The sequence below is a fragment of the Amblyomma mixtum genome, chromosome 8 (genome assembly GCF_055824585.1).
Source record: "Amblyomma mixtum isolate Tamu chromosome 8, ASM5582458v1, whole genome shotgun sequence".
NCBI classification, from domain to species: domain Eukaryota; kingdom Metazoa; phylum Arthropoda; class Arachnida; order Ixodida; family Ixodidae; genus Amblyomma; species Amblyomma mixtum.
Window position 1 is genome coordinate 66,136,653 of NC_143019.1, and position 14,335 is coordinate 66,150,987.

The window sequence follows — 14,335 nt, forward strand, 5'->3', positions numbered from 1 at the left end:
TCGCTCTCGCACGATTTCTGCCCTGGGTCTAAGCTCTCATCCTCGCCTTCAGGCTCGCCGATAGGTGGTGCTGCCACTCTGTCCTCCGAGAGCTGCTCGTAATCATTAGGGGTTATCAGCGCGTCTATGCCCTTTGCCAACTTGTCGGTGATTGCGCACAGTATGCCCTTCTCCGAGGGGTAAAATGAGATACCTGGAGCGCCCTCCGTAGTCGACATCGGCACGTATGCCAGCTCGGCAACTACTTGCTCCCCAAACGCGCCTGTCAGTTTGATAGTCGACCCTGCGCTGTCGTACCTTGGGCATAGTGATTTGCGAATGACGGTCACGTCCGCCCCAGAGTCTATTCGCGCGTCGAATGTTTGACCTGCACTCTTTATCGTAACCGTGCTGGCCACGCCGACTTCTGTTACTCGCACTGGCGCGTCCCCCACCTCAAGTGGTGCGGCTACCCGAGCAACGACCTCTCTGTTCTCGTTACAATTTTTCTTTGTCGGCTCCCTCGCTGATAATGCACCCTGCGGGCATTCCTTTGCTACGTGCCCGTAGCTGTGGCAATTAAAACATTGTTTCCGGCGCCGCGAATGGGGGCTAGTGTTTTCTGAAGGCCGCGATGTCGGTGTCCCTTCAGCTTTCTGCTTTTCGCTCGCACTTGATGTCCTTCCCGCTGTTACTCTGCGCCTGACACTCTCCTCGAATGCCTGTGCTATCGTAGCAACATCTTCGGGCTTAAGGAATCCTCGCTTTTGGCTTTGATTTAGCACAATGTGTGCTCTTGCGTCTGCGCTGAGACAATCCTTCAGACGGTCTGAGACTGCCAGCTGTTTAATTTTCTCCAATGAGTTTGCTTCACTGCTTTCGACATAGTACTCCCAATAATTCTCTAATCTGACCGCGAATTGCTCCCACGACTCTTCCGGTCTCCTGCTGGATGATTGGAACAGGCGTTTGTACTCCGCAGCTGATAATCTGAGTCCCTGCAAAATTTTGCTTTTTAGAATGGCGTACTCTCGCCTTTCATCTGAAGACAGACGTGTAAGGAGTCCCCGTGCCCTCTCACTGAGTCGCGGCAACACAAGTCCGGCCCACCACTCCGTTGGTACATCGTAGGATTCCAAGGTTGCCTCGATGTCTTCAAACCAACCCGGCACTAGTGCTTCTTGAGTAGGCATTGTCGCGAGTACCCCCTTCAACAGGCTAGCAAATTTTAGTTTCCGGTCCTCCTCCGACCGCGTATCCGCACCTGAGCAGCTGCTCCCCTCGACGGACGCGACTCCACTTTGCGATTGCAAACGTACTGTTTCTAGGACCCTTTCAGCAATTTTTAATTGTAACTCCAGCAGCCTTTCTTGCTGCTCCGACGCCGTCTGTGGCGAGGCGTTACTACGGCCTTCTACCATTTCGCTTGTTAGCGCCGGCACCTCTCCCCCTTCCCCATCTACACCCGGGTTCTCCATTACTGTTTCTTTAGCGATGTCACTCCTCAAAACCCAAGGCTTTGACATTACACGCAAACACAAGAAACCAAACGGGTACTCGCCTAGCTACCGAAGCGTCGCTGTCGGTGCCCCGGCTGGGTCAGATGAGCCTGGAGGTCTGGTGGGTCTCCTTGGTAGCTCGGTCGCTCCCTCCGCCACTCTCGTCGTCGTTGTCGCTTGTCCCCGGTGAAGTTCTTCCGCTCAGCCTAAGCAGGTACTGTCGACTGCGCCAGTTGTGTTCCCTACCATAACCATAATTTCCCTCTCTCTGCCGGCACATAGAACGAACTTCCCAGACAAGGTAACAGGTAAAGTACAAAGGTTTAATTACATGAAGAAAGTAAGACAAGAAGGTAAAGTAGGGAGACAAGGTTACAAGATTGAAGAAAAAGCCCTTTTCCCATGCCGAACAGCGGCTTAAATAGGGTGTCCTGTCCCCAGGTCCCTAGTTGGGGAAATTGGTTAATCAAAAATGTGTCCAATCACTGTGAACTGGGTCACGTGTCCATTCGTAGTGGTCCGCCCACAAGGACGTCCCCCAGTTCACCCTCGCCACTTCTTCGAAGATGCTGTCCGGCCGATCCCTCGCGGCAACGATGACAAGCCGTTGAGTTCGAGCCATTCGTCAGCCGAAACACGAGTCTGACGCCTGCACTTCACAGCGAGCCGCGGGGACGGAGGGCCGGCGTCGCACTTGCGCCGAAAGGTTCCAGGAAGACCGGAAGCCGTTACCGAAGCGCGAGCACGCCAGCACCCGCGCTGGCCACAGACAACACAGAACAGCCGCCGACACACCATGCCGTTGCGTTTCGTTTGGGTTTGGCACCGCTAATGGGAGTTGAGCCGTTCCCGTGCAGCGGATGTCCCCCCATAAACCACCAGGGGGTCCCCTTGTTGACGCCGCTCCTTGCTTTCGGGGTGCCGGGGCCGCCACGCCGACGCCTCTCCGAAGTCCTGTCTATTGACAGTTTCCAGATGTCTGGAGATTCTTTGTAGACCGGCGTTACGCGTCTTTAACACATACGGCACCAAGGAGCCGTCCCGATGCTTCGGCGCTTTAGCGGAAGGAGTCGAGCGTAACAGTGACCAAAAAAAAAATAAACTTTGGCTGTTTATTTCGTGTCGCTTTTGGCGTATTGTAGCACAGAGCACAAGAACTGTGAGAAGAAGGGACTAACGCAAGGATTCGGAATTTAGCCAGGGTAGCACCATTATTCCAGGCACAAGGTTTATTCGCTTCCAGTGACGGCTCAGACGAGGATAATGCTTGGCCGTTGACTACTTAACGGAAGGAGCCTGCGCATTCTTCCACACCTGGAAGTCCTTCCGCACCTGCGCCATGAGCGCCGGATCTGACATCAGGTCCAGGGCAGTGAGGGCGAGGGCTTTGGCCGTGCACAGAGTGGCCTTCTGGGCGTCTTCAGCGCCCGCGGCCTCAGCAAAAGACCGCGAGTGGGGGCGCACATTGCCCGCGGTAAACAACGGGTGCAGGGTGGGCAGGGCGTAGGACACGTTGCCAGCATCTGTAGACGCGCTCGTTCTCGCGACGGTGTTCTTGGTGATGTCGAAGAACGACACCCCTGCGTACAGAAGTGGGATCAGTAAGAGTGTGCGACGGCTTCAATCTTCACACCCATTTCATTAAGGATTGTTTTAGCAGCCAGCATAAACCTACCACTAGACATTTTTTTCTTCTGCTTTATAATCAACTGTCTTTAAAAATATTTACCTTATTAATCTCCCATTGATGAACACCGCCAATTAAAAAAAATTGGCGGGGGCTTAGCTTTGGTTAAGCCTGGTAGGTTGCGAAAGCGAGCGCAGCGCCTCTAACGGAAGGAACGCTGCGCGCCCCGTCTTAAGAAGGAACGCAGTGCGCCGCGTCTATAGTGAATAGTTCACTATAGCCGCGTCTACACGTCACGCATGGCTACCGGCCGCCGCTGCGCGACGACTCGACTTGGTAGCCCAGCTCTCACCATGGTATGACGTAACGCAAGGACGTCACTATGCATGGCATGACGTCAGAGGTCATTCTAAATGTCACGCGTGGCTACCGGCCGCCGCTGCGCGACGACTCGACTTGATAGCCCATCTCTCATCCTGGTATGACGTCAGAGGTCATTATAAAGGTGAAACGTGGCAACCGGTCGTCGCTACGCGAAAGGCCGTTCCTGAGCGTAGTATTGCTTTCGCAATAGAAAAACATCCCCGCTGCTCCTTGGTTTCGAGTTTCGATGATTGCTGGCTTCCATCACGTATGTAATAACCACGACCGGCTTTATTAATAAAGCCGGTCGTGGTAATAACGAACCCCTGTTTTCCATTCCCTTGTCTGCTCAGTACGAAGAATGGAGCAGTTGACCACCCCCTTCCTCTCACTCGAACCTTGCCCGCTCCGTTTTGATGCCTCGTGTATTCTGCACACAGGTCCCTTAATGCGATACGGAACTTTGCCTAAGCCCTCTAAAGCAGATTTCTAACCTGTCCGCTTTACCTCAATGTCACTACCTCCACACAGTTGCCCGTCAGTGGAGCGCGCTGTTAGTGCAATGCGCTGTTCTGCTCGTACTTTTCTCACGCTTCGTGCTGCGTCCACACTGCTCAGCAAAAACGGCGAGTGACGTACCAGACCCGTAAAGATAGCCACGCATGTTGTCCGTTCTATTTGGATATCTCGACTTCCAGCAGTACAGAATTCTTCCCGTCGCAGAAGGAGAGTAGCGCACTATGCTGTCCTATAAGTAGCATTTGATGTCTCATACTAAATTCACATTCTACACTGGTCTGCTGTAGAGATATCTCCTGTACCAACCCTGCTAAGGACACGGCGATAGCTTTGTATCTATCCGCTTTAACTCGGCGTCTCGTGTTACATTAATACTGGCCTTCGTTACTATTGGAGTCGTCACTGTTGCGGCTACGATTATTTCCCCCGTCTTGTAGGCGCTGTCAGAATGTAAAATGAAGAGGAAGCACAGCATAAAATTTGAGCTGCTCTCTGGGCCATTCAGTGAGCTCAGGAGGTTTATCAGTACAAAATGTAAATGAAAAAGCCGTGCCTATCACCTACAGTCTGAGCCACTCCTTCGATATACCGGAAAACATTGCTTTTTAAGCGCCAGATCGAGTCTGATTCATTTTGGTTGCCCTTTTACCTGGTCCGTGTCTTTCTGCACTCACTTTATTTTTCGGTTCCTCTTGTACCCCTCTCACACCGACCTTACTAAGGCCCTCGAACCGAGAGTCCACTTCAATGAACCGAACACCAATTAAGCGCTGCAACACGGACGGCTCTAATGGCCGTCGATTAATCAGTATATCGCATCAACGGAGCTGCGCGGAACTCGACCGAGATCTCGAGGGCCTTCGAGCGGCGGCTGTGTGCAGTCTCGGACGCGGAGCTATGACAGCAACGCGCTGGGAAATAAAATCAAAGCCGCATCATTTCTGAAAAATATGAAACTTTAAAATTTACGACTTATTTTAAAGAATCAAACACAGGCCGCGTAGGTAAACACTGCAGACACGAAGAGAACCGAAGACAAACAACACCCGCCTCCCCGGTAGTGCATGCATGCTATAGTTTCCAAAGAGCGAAATCAATTTCAAGAGTGATTGCTATTACTGTTACGAATTAACATTTTATTTTTAAACCTTTCCTGTTGAAACTTTGAAGCAGATTGTTTCCATGCGTGCAAAATTATTGACGGTGGTGCCATAACACCTTGGTGTGAGATGAAGGAGCCTTCTGACTGCGATCGACTTTGCCGTGTATCGAACTCTTTGGAGCTCCCGGGTGCGTTGTATAAAGCCCGGTTGCCGTTCCCGCGTCCAACCTTCGGCTCAAGTTCGCGATGGTCACTCTTGCGCCTCAAGGTGCTCGAGGCTAAAGGGAAGGAAGAGTGACCTGAGTTGAACACTAGCCCAGGTCGCTACCATTTGTGAGGGCAAGTGCCCTGCGCGGGCACGACTAGCATGACCCCCCGCAGAGGTATGGCTTGGCGCGTCTGGAAAAAAAAACTGACGGGAGCTCCTCGGCAGGCGAGAGGCTGTCGGCCAGAGGCTGTCGGCCCAAGCGACACACAGGGGCTGAATCGGTATCGAAGTCTTCGAAGTTCAATACCGATTCAAAATTTCGAATCCTCCAGACTCAATGGCCTTTGAAAGTGCACGTACCACGGCGTATCATATGCTCAGACAAATTCCATTTGATGTACTGCTTGGAGGGCCTTGTTAAGCAAGCAGACAAAACAAACAGAGAAAAAGCTTCCTCGAATTATCACATTTTGTAGACTACTTTGCACAGAGTGGAAGGCTGCTAGCGAGGAGCTTCCTTGTTTACTTGTTTCTGTGTTAGGCGACGATCTTCTCCGCTTTCATCCATGCATGACATACCTTCGCCTCTGCTAGCACGCAGGGTCCTTTTCTGCAGTCATTCTCTTCTCACTTGTGCTTCTACTGCTGGTTGTTGCGACTTATGAGGTCAACACTGACAGCTCAACAAGAAGTGCAAGCCGTCGGTTTCGTTTTCGTAGGCTGAACCGACCAATTGCAAGAAAACAAAAGAATGGCCTGCAAAAAGAATCGCCGCACACTACGGACCCAAGTGCTCAGCATAGCCTTCAACTTGTTCAAGGCCACCTTGCGTTCGTGATTATCAAGTTGCACGAAGCCTTCTTGTCCAAAGCAGTGGGCAAACTCTCCGTTCAAATCACGGGAAAGCTTTCTGAAATATGTATTAAGGCGAAAGCCTTTAATGCCTCATACTGTCGTTAGCAGACGCGCCGGCAGGCGTGTTGACAGACGCGTCAGCCGTGCTGACAGACGCGTCAGCACCCGTGTCGACAGACGCGTCGGCAGATTTGTCCGCCTTTCGGCGTCACTGCTTAAAAAGATACTGTGCCGAGGGGTCGGAATCAAATTGGCATTGTAAGCGGAGACGCTACCACTCCGCCACGAAGGCTAAAAGAGAACAAAATATGAAAAATAAAAAAGTAAATAAAAGAAAACACTGTGCCAGGAAACGCTTTCGCCTTGCAGCACTTTAGAGAGCCAAAGTGCCCCCTGAATTTTTTTAGAAACCCAAATAGAATCCTTACCCATGGCTTCGGCGTGTTTCTTATACGTCTGCAGAAGCGCGTCGTTGTGGACGAGCTCCTTGTATTCCATTCCGCGTTCTATGGTGACTCGACAGCCAGTGGCCAGGGCGGCCGCCTGGAAAGCGCTCTGCGCCCGTTTGACGAGCGAGGAACGTTCCTCCTGGCTTGGAGCTCGCAACTGGTAGGTGAGCTTGCTGGACTCGGGAACCACGCTGGAGTGGGTACCTAGCTGCTTCGCCACTCCTGCGCCAATTTGAGACCGACAGGGTCCAAAAGGGTTGTTTGTCCAATATTGGGGTGGGAGAGAATTTGCTATATGAGAGAATTACTTATTAGCTGCCCCCCAACCGCAGTAATATGGCGACAAAGGAATGCTATAAAGCGTTCACAGAAACTTCACAGTTGAAGAAAAATTCGTCCTGGTCCGAGACCACAGCCTGTCCGCGGCAGTCGCTCTCAGAACTGAGCTAAGGTCATGGTGGTGTCCGCCATTGTAATCGGCCATTGTTGCCGTTAGTAGGCACCGTAAAAGCTTATACTTGGATAAAAACATGAGGTCGCAATATTCTCAACGCTCGACACGCTTGGGTCTTGGCGTGGTCTTTTGCCATTGGGGTGGCTTCTCATACTCTCAGTGTTAGAGAACATGTCCATAGAGAAGCCCTCAGTACAGTGACTTGTTACGAATCTGTAGTCATGCACACCTGTTTGTGAGTTTTGCTTCTGTTAAACCTTTCTCAGTGGTGTTCTTTGTCATGCACACGTCTCCGTGAGTTTTGCTTCTGTTAAAACCTTTCCCAGTGGTGTACTTTATCATCTCTGCCGCGCTGTCGATTTGACTGCCTGGTCAGGTAGACACAACTACTGAAAGCCACATAGAGCGACGTTTACGGCACTAGCAAAAGAAATATCCAAATTTTTTCCTTGCGCAAATCCCCCTCTTTTGTTGTTGTTGTTAAATTCACGTAGTGAAATCACCTGCAGATCCCCACGCAGCGTTAACTTTGCCCAAATCCTGTGGGTAGAAACGCGGGCATAACGCGTTCCTCGTTTCAGGACGTCTGCATTCATCCGGTGCGATTAGGAAAGGCTCCCTAGTGCCGTGCGATATCAGCGCCCGTTGCAGCACTCCAAATGGTCGAAATTAATCCGGAATCTTTTACTATGGCGTCTCGCACAGCATAAGTGCAGCTTCGCGGCATTAAACTCAACTCGTCATACAAAACCGCTCCTCGCAACACTCAAAGCAGCAATCAGAAAGTTTTAGCACAACCTATAGACGCACTCTCGCCGACACATACAGGATAGGCGGATGCCTGCGTCACGCTATCACAGCTGCACAGCTAGCTCTCACTGCACGATTATGTCCACAGCGTATGCGCAGAGAGTGTTCGGTAAGCTAAAACTCTATATTTTGATTTATCGCCAGCGTTTATGTTAATTCACGTGATCAATTCAATTCCTATGCTCACCCAATATCCTGCTGGCAGGCGTTATGTGCTGGCGAAGCAAGGAGAGGTTGACGTAGGCGGCGACTGCAGCGTCTTGGGCGTTGGGGCCCACCCACGGTGACTCGCAAGCATGCGGCGCTTGAGCGTCGTACTGGACGTCCAACTTTGGTGCACAGGTGGTAGAGCATGCGTGAGGAATGGAGCAATCAGGTGCAATGAGCAAGGAAAGCTGCAGTCAGACCCACGTTTCTGCCTCGTTACCAAAAATGATTGCTGCATTTCTTAAACCCGCCGCGGTGGCACAGTGGTAAGGCGCTCGTCTACCGAGCCGGAGTACCCGGGTTCGAACCCGACCGCTGCGGCCGCGTTTCGATGGAGGCGAAACGCAAGAGGCGCCCGTGTGCTGTGCGATGTCAGTGCACGTTAAAGATCACCGGGTGGTCGAAATTATTCCGGAGACCTCCACTGCGGCAACTCTTTCTTTTTTCACTCCTACCTTCCTCCCTTCTCTCACGGCGTGGTTCAGGTGTCCGCCGATATATGTGAGACAGATACTGCGCCATTTTCTTTCCTCAAAAACTAATTTACCATTTCTTTTTCTTCACTATCCTCTATCACTCAGAACTTCTCCTTCCCTCTTGACTATCTCTCTCTGCTGGGCGCTACTATGTTCTGAACTAAAATGCCTCAGTCTCTAGGGCCGGCACCTCTTTTTCCTTCACATATTATACCAAAAAACGCCCTTAATAATCGTCATCGACCAAAAAGAAGGACATTCACCTGAAAGAGGTTGCTGTAGGACGTGCAACTCGTTCCCTCGAGACTAAAACTGGTTCTCATTTACTTACACTTGCATCAGTAACGGCCTAATGAGGGCATTGGTTGTGTTCTACCTGGCGCCTTGAGTTGAAGTAGGCCTTCAGGACATCTCTGGAACCGGGATGAGCCATGAGGGCGGCGTCGACGTCCTCGAAGGCTCCTTTCTCGAGTAGCAGCACTTTTCCGCCGGCACCTTCTTCTCCGGGTGTTCCCATCACGACCAACTGGAGAATGATGAGGCAGAGGCGTTGTAGGAACTTCATTTTTTCTAAACTTTTACTGAGAGCCCGCAGGTGCAGCTACCCTTCCAGAGACTCCAGCAGGTCTTTGCAAATCACTTCGACGCAACTGTACCCCTGCTTCTCAAACTGCGGCGGCTATGCGGTCGTTTGGTGCATCATTCAGTCGGGACAGCTCTACTACTACTGGACTTTTTTTTAAAGCAATGTTTGGTTTGGTTTTATGGGGTTTAACGTCCCAAAGCGACTAAGGCTATGAGAGACGCCGTAGTGGAGGGCTCCGGAAATTTCGACCACCTGGGGTTCTTTAGCGTGCACTGACATCGCACAGTACACGGGCCTCTAGACTGCCTCAGCGCATAAAACGGTACGCAATGATAGATGAGGATACCTAAATAAATGAGAAAAGGTTCGCTGATCTAATGAAATCGAGCAGTGAACGATAAGGAGGTCCTTGTGCCTAAGAGGTGTATGAAGCACTATTGTCGGGCGGAAGACCTGCTGCCGTCAGGCGCAGAAGTCTTGTCGGCTTCAACGCCGGGCAAACCGACGGCTGGTGGTGAATGTCAGCCTCAAGATTTCGGTTCTTGCAAACTGGACACCTGGGGCGGGATATACTACTGGACTTTACTGCAGTATTGGTGGTAGAGGAACCATACAGAGATACACTTCGCGTGCAATAAATAAAAAAGAATAAAAAAATGCACTGGTGGTCATACGAAGTGGCGTGACAAATCAGCGTTAGCATTATATATTGTAGCGTACTTGCTGACGAAGGGGGCTTTATTAGCAGGCACGAAAGGGAAGGCCAGGCCAGCTGGGGCAACAAAAGCGACAGATTCCCCACGGCGCGAGCCGTACTTCGTCGTCGTCGCCCTACTTAGTATGCGCCACCTGGCAATACTAGGTGGCAATATGTTTTACATTTTCTTCTTATTTATGAGCACTACGGCCCTACAGAAGGGGAACTAGTAAAAAAGTTCGGACACTAATAACTAACCATCAAGAAGTATGGTCATAGCACGAACACAAGATCAGCAACGAATACCAAAGAAAGGTATGCGGAAGCTCGAACGGAGCTGGTAGAAGTAACAGCTAAATGCATTATAAGTACTCAACTATTTCGTTTCCTGTGATACAAATCCTAAAAAAAAAAAATTCACACTTTTATTTTGTGCTGCTGCAGCGTGTTCCTGAAGGCTATTCCAGAAATTAAAACACTAAAGAACGGAAAAGTTTCGGAAATAATCTATAGGGAGTTTTTACAACGCTGTATTGCGCCATTGTGTTCAGAACGTATGCTGTGTTTTAGAGGATGATGAGTGTATGAAGGATGAAGGCGATGAGTATATAGGAAGATGAATATATGGTTGCACATCTCGCTTTTGCAGTAATCGCCTTCTCATTGCGTTTTTCTTTTAAATTTGATTTCACCGTCGCTGTTTCGTTCCGTTGCAACCTGGGCTTCTGGTGGGTGAAGGCTCCTGGAAGGTGGAGATGGGTGGCGGGCAAAACTTCTGCAGAGGTGGGGCCTTAGGTGAAGGCTCTTGGGTGGGAGATGCGCATCCGGAGGAGGCCTTTTCAGGCATAGAGTTTATTACCATAACCTAGAGGGAAAGCTGGCGGCGCTGCACTTCAGCCACCATGGACGCTCAAAGCATCATGGTGCCGGTGAGCTACTTGTTGCGAGACAGTCGAATTTTTTCGGGAACACCGAGTGGCACTACTAAAATGTTTCATTACGAAAACGCTGTTCGTGTGTGCGCAGACGACTTTCGCGCGAACGCTGTGTGTAAAAGCCATAATAGTGAAACCGCAACGACACACGACGCCAATAAAAGGTTTCACTTTTCCGAAATGCGAATAAAAGACCTCTTAAAGTATCTAAGCAACAACATTTTTTTAAACATATTTACTTTTAAAAATGCGCCTGTTAAGCACGAAATATTAGTTTTTATAGTGTTCAATACTTGGCCAATGGGAGAGCGAGTAGTCTGTTATTTTGGGCAAACTTTGCACTTAAATGCTTTTCTGCTCGTTTGTTGCAATCTACAGACAGGATATATAATGTTAGAACATTCGTAGCTATCGAACAGCGTTTGTTTTTCTATTATTTTTTGGCCAAAAGTTGTAGTGCTGCAGTCGGTAGCTCACCACCCCTTGATGCCTTGAGCGCCCATGGTGGCTGAAGTGGTCACGAGGGGTCTCCATGCAAACTCCCATAGAGAGGTTGCCAGCTTTCCCTCTAGGTAATAGTACGAAACTCTATGCTTTCAGGGTCCGGAAGGTGCCCGGAAGGTGCCTCGATTCGCTAGCGGCGCTGGAGAGGAGGATTCGCACACACGCGCGCATGAGCACAGACGCACACATACGCACAAATGCGCGCACGCACACCACGACTTTTCCGCCGAAAGAGGACTACATATGTATGCACACCTCAGGCAGTAAAAAGAGCGGCCATACCTTCCTACGCTCCCACAAAATATTGACGCAACCGATGACCCATCTGCTGCGCCCCGCCGCGGTGGCTCAGTGGTTACGGCGCTCGCCTGCTGGCCCGAAAGACGCGGGTTCGATCCCGGCCGTGGCGGCTGAATTTCGATAGAGGCCAAATATTTGAGTCCCGTGTACTGTGCGATGTCGGTGCACGTTAAAGAACCCCAGGTGGTCGAAATTTCTGGAGCCCTCCACTACGGCGTCCCTCATAGCCTGAGTTGCTTTGGAACGTTAAACCCAATAAACCAAATCAAACCATCTGCGGCATCCTCGTTTACAATTCCTCTGCCTGTGGTCCTCCTTTGCAGCAGCAATGCCGGAAAACCACGTAACTTTTTAGTGATCACCTTTCGACAGTCGTCGCTTGTTCGTGGTTTTGTTTTGCATTTGATACATTGTTCATGCGTTATATATAGCACACGAATGATAGCCTAAAGAAAGAAGGAAAAGTCCAGGTTTAAAGGCGGGCTTTCCAATCTCGCATGAAGGTTGTACCTTGCCGCGGACGTTGGGGAACTTCTTCATGGCGTCCATGACGGCTATGGCAGCGCCCATGGCCGCTTCAGCGATCAGGTTGTGGCCGCATCCGTGGCCAATATCCGGAAGTGCATCGTACTCGGCCATCAGGGCCACTGTGGGTCCTGGGTGGCGGTGGAACAAGGCCTCTGTTAGTGTTTTATTTCGCTGCCCCCAGTCTCCAAAAGGAGGACTGGCGCATCTTCCACTAGCTCAGAGATAGTTTACGTATTAAGCCTCTTTTGCGCATCTCAAGATCCTATCAAAAGATTTCGACAGAAAACTTCGTCCGGTTAGGTATCACAACACGAACAAAGAATTACAGTCGTGCCAATTCAAACAAGACAGAAATGACGTTTCGCAGGCCATAAAGGTTGTTTTTTCACTGTGACAGGACACAGACTAGCGGCTACCTACTCTTCGTTTTGTTGTGCCCAGGGAACCTGTATGGACTCCGGAACGTCACTTCGATTCGGACTTAATTGCTCATGTACTCAATGCTTCGATTCTAGTCAGAGATACTGGTATACGATGTTCATCACTAGGTAACCAAAGCGGCCAAGAGAGGTAGTGAAACAATAATTTAAGAAACCCGACGTAGAATTGCATTTAGATTACGTGGACAGCACTACTTGTTAATAAGGGAACAGACGAAGCAAACTAACACAGCGCACTTAGTTCTATAAGTCCCAGCACTGTACGAGTCGCATGTTCCAGTTGACTACTATTTTGCATGAAAGCTTTCCGTTGGGTTAGTTTGTATATCTTGAATGATGTATTAGAGCAAAAGGAACACGGACGCTTAGTGGTCGTCCGTGTCACTGCCCTCCTGTCGAGGTTCCTTTGCGCTGCAAACAATCAAGGTGGCAGTTTGGGCTTGTTGGTAACACATGTCAAACAAAAATAGCGCATGGGCAGAATAGGGACAAGCAAGGACACATACGAGCGCTACATGCTGCAATCTAACATTCAAGCACTGCTTTCCTGGAAGTTTCCGTACATAAGCCACACCTTTGTGTACACACGAATTCTCCCCCCACCCCCACCCCCCTCCTTCCCCTTCCGAACTTTGCATTCAGATAGCTGGAGCAGTGGCACAGCGCTGAAAAATCTGCAAGCGTTCACATTGCCATTGCCATGTTTTAAACTGCGCGAACATAACAAGGACCGAGCAAGAACACAGTAACACACACAAGCGCAGTTCACTTACTGTACGAAGCAAGCAGTCCATTCCATCCCCGATGACACGATCCTTGTCCTGGCTGCTTGCGTAGTGAGCAATTTGTCGCACTGTTGCTACAAGTTGAGAACGTTTTGGCCCTGGCTCGAAGGAGCTGCGCTTGTGTGTGTTACTGTGTTCTTGCTCTGTCCTTGTTATGTTCGCGCAGCTTTAAAATATGAACGATTCACACTAACCAGCCCGCCAGAAAATATTTTTGCCATTGCCAAATAATTGCAAGCGGAAGCGACGTGTAAGCCACTTGCCCAGGCCAACTATGCTTAAGTAAAAGCAGCCATGGTTTCTTCTGCTCTACGTTGAGCGGCCAGCTGTGAAAATGCGACGGCCGAAGGTGAGTGCAGAATGGGGGAAGTTTGGAATAATTCCAGAAAAGCGCGCTACTTTAACTGCGTGGCCACCTTGAGTAGTGCGCTCTGACACTTAAAACATTGCTAATATAAAAGTATACACTAGAAGCAGTAGTTGAAGGATAATTGTAGAGACGCCAGTGAGGATATAGTATGATATATATCATTATTAGAGCCCACACCAGATAAAATATGACAAAAAGAAAGCGTGAATTTTTAACTGGAGAATACGGTAAATGTAATACGGTGACTCAGCTATTTTTTTCTACCGGGCAGTATGCGCGTCACTATATACAGCGGCACGCACCGTCTGCGCCCCCGGGTGCGGTAGCCTCCGCCCTGAACGCCGTCTCGAGGTGGTGGCGCCTCTGAACCTTGAAGCCCCACTTTTCCAGGAAGCCGGTGAGCAGGTGGTGCGCCTTCCTCTCCTTCAGCGCCAGTTCGGGGTGGCTCCAGAGGCACATGCTCAGCTGCCACAGCTCAGCGGCATTGCCCTCGACGGTGTCCTCGACGACGGAAGAATACTCCGAGGTGGCCATGAGTAAGATCTGGAGAAAAACATGTGCCACCATGCAAAACCAATAAATAATAAAAAATTAAACTATGACGACTGTTTGCTCGAACAGGACCGCAGCTTGGGCATGTTG

The 14,335-nt window shown here is 50.2% G+C and overlaps 1 protein-coding gene across 1 annotated transcript; it reads right to left on the bottom strand.

Moving 5' to 3' along the window:
• Positions 1 to 2,732: 2,732 nt before the first annotated feature.
• Positions 2,733 to 14,227, bottom strand: LOC149332787 (xaa-Arg dipeptidase-like). Its single transcript, XM_089558377.1, has 6 exons — positions 13,996 to 14,227; positions 12,081 to 12,226; positions 8,925 to 9,074; positions 8,053 to 8,194; positions 6,581 to 6,823; positions 2,733 to 3,058 (listed from the first exon to the last, which is right to left on the bottom strand). Exons 1-6 carry the CDS (start codon positions 14,225 to 14,227, stop codon positions 2,757 to 2,759), a joined length of 1,215 nt encoding a protein of 404 aa, XP_089414503.1. The 3' UTR covers positions 2,733 to 2,756.
• Positions 14,228 to 14,335: the final 108 nt, after the last annotated feature.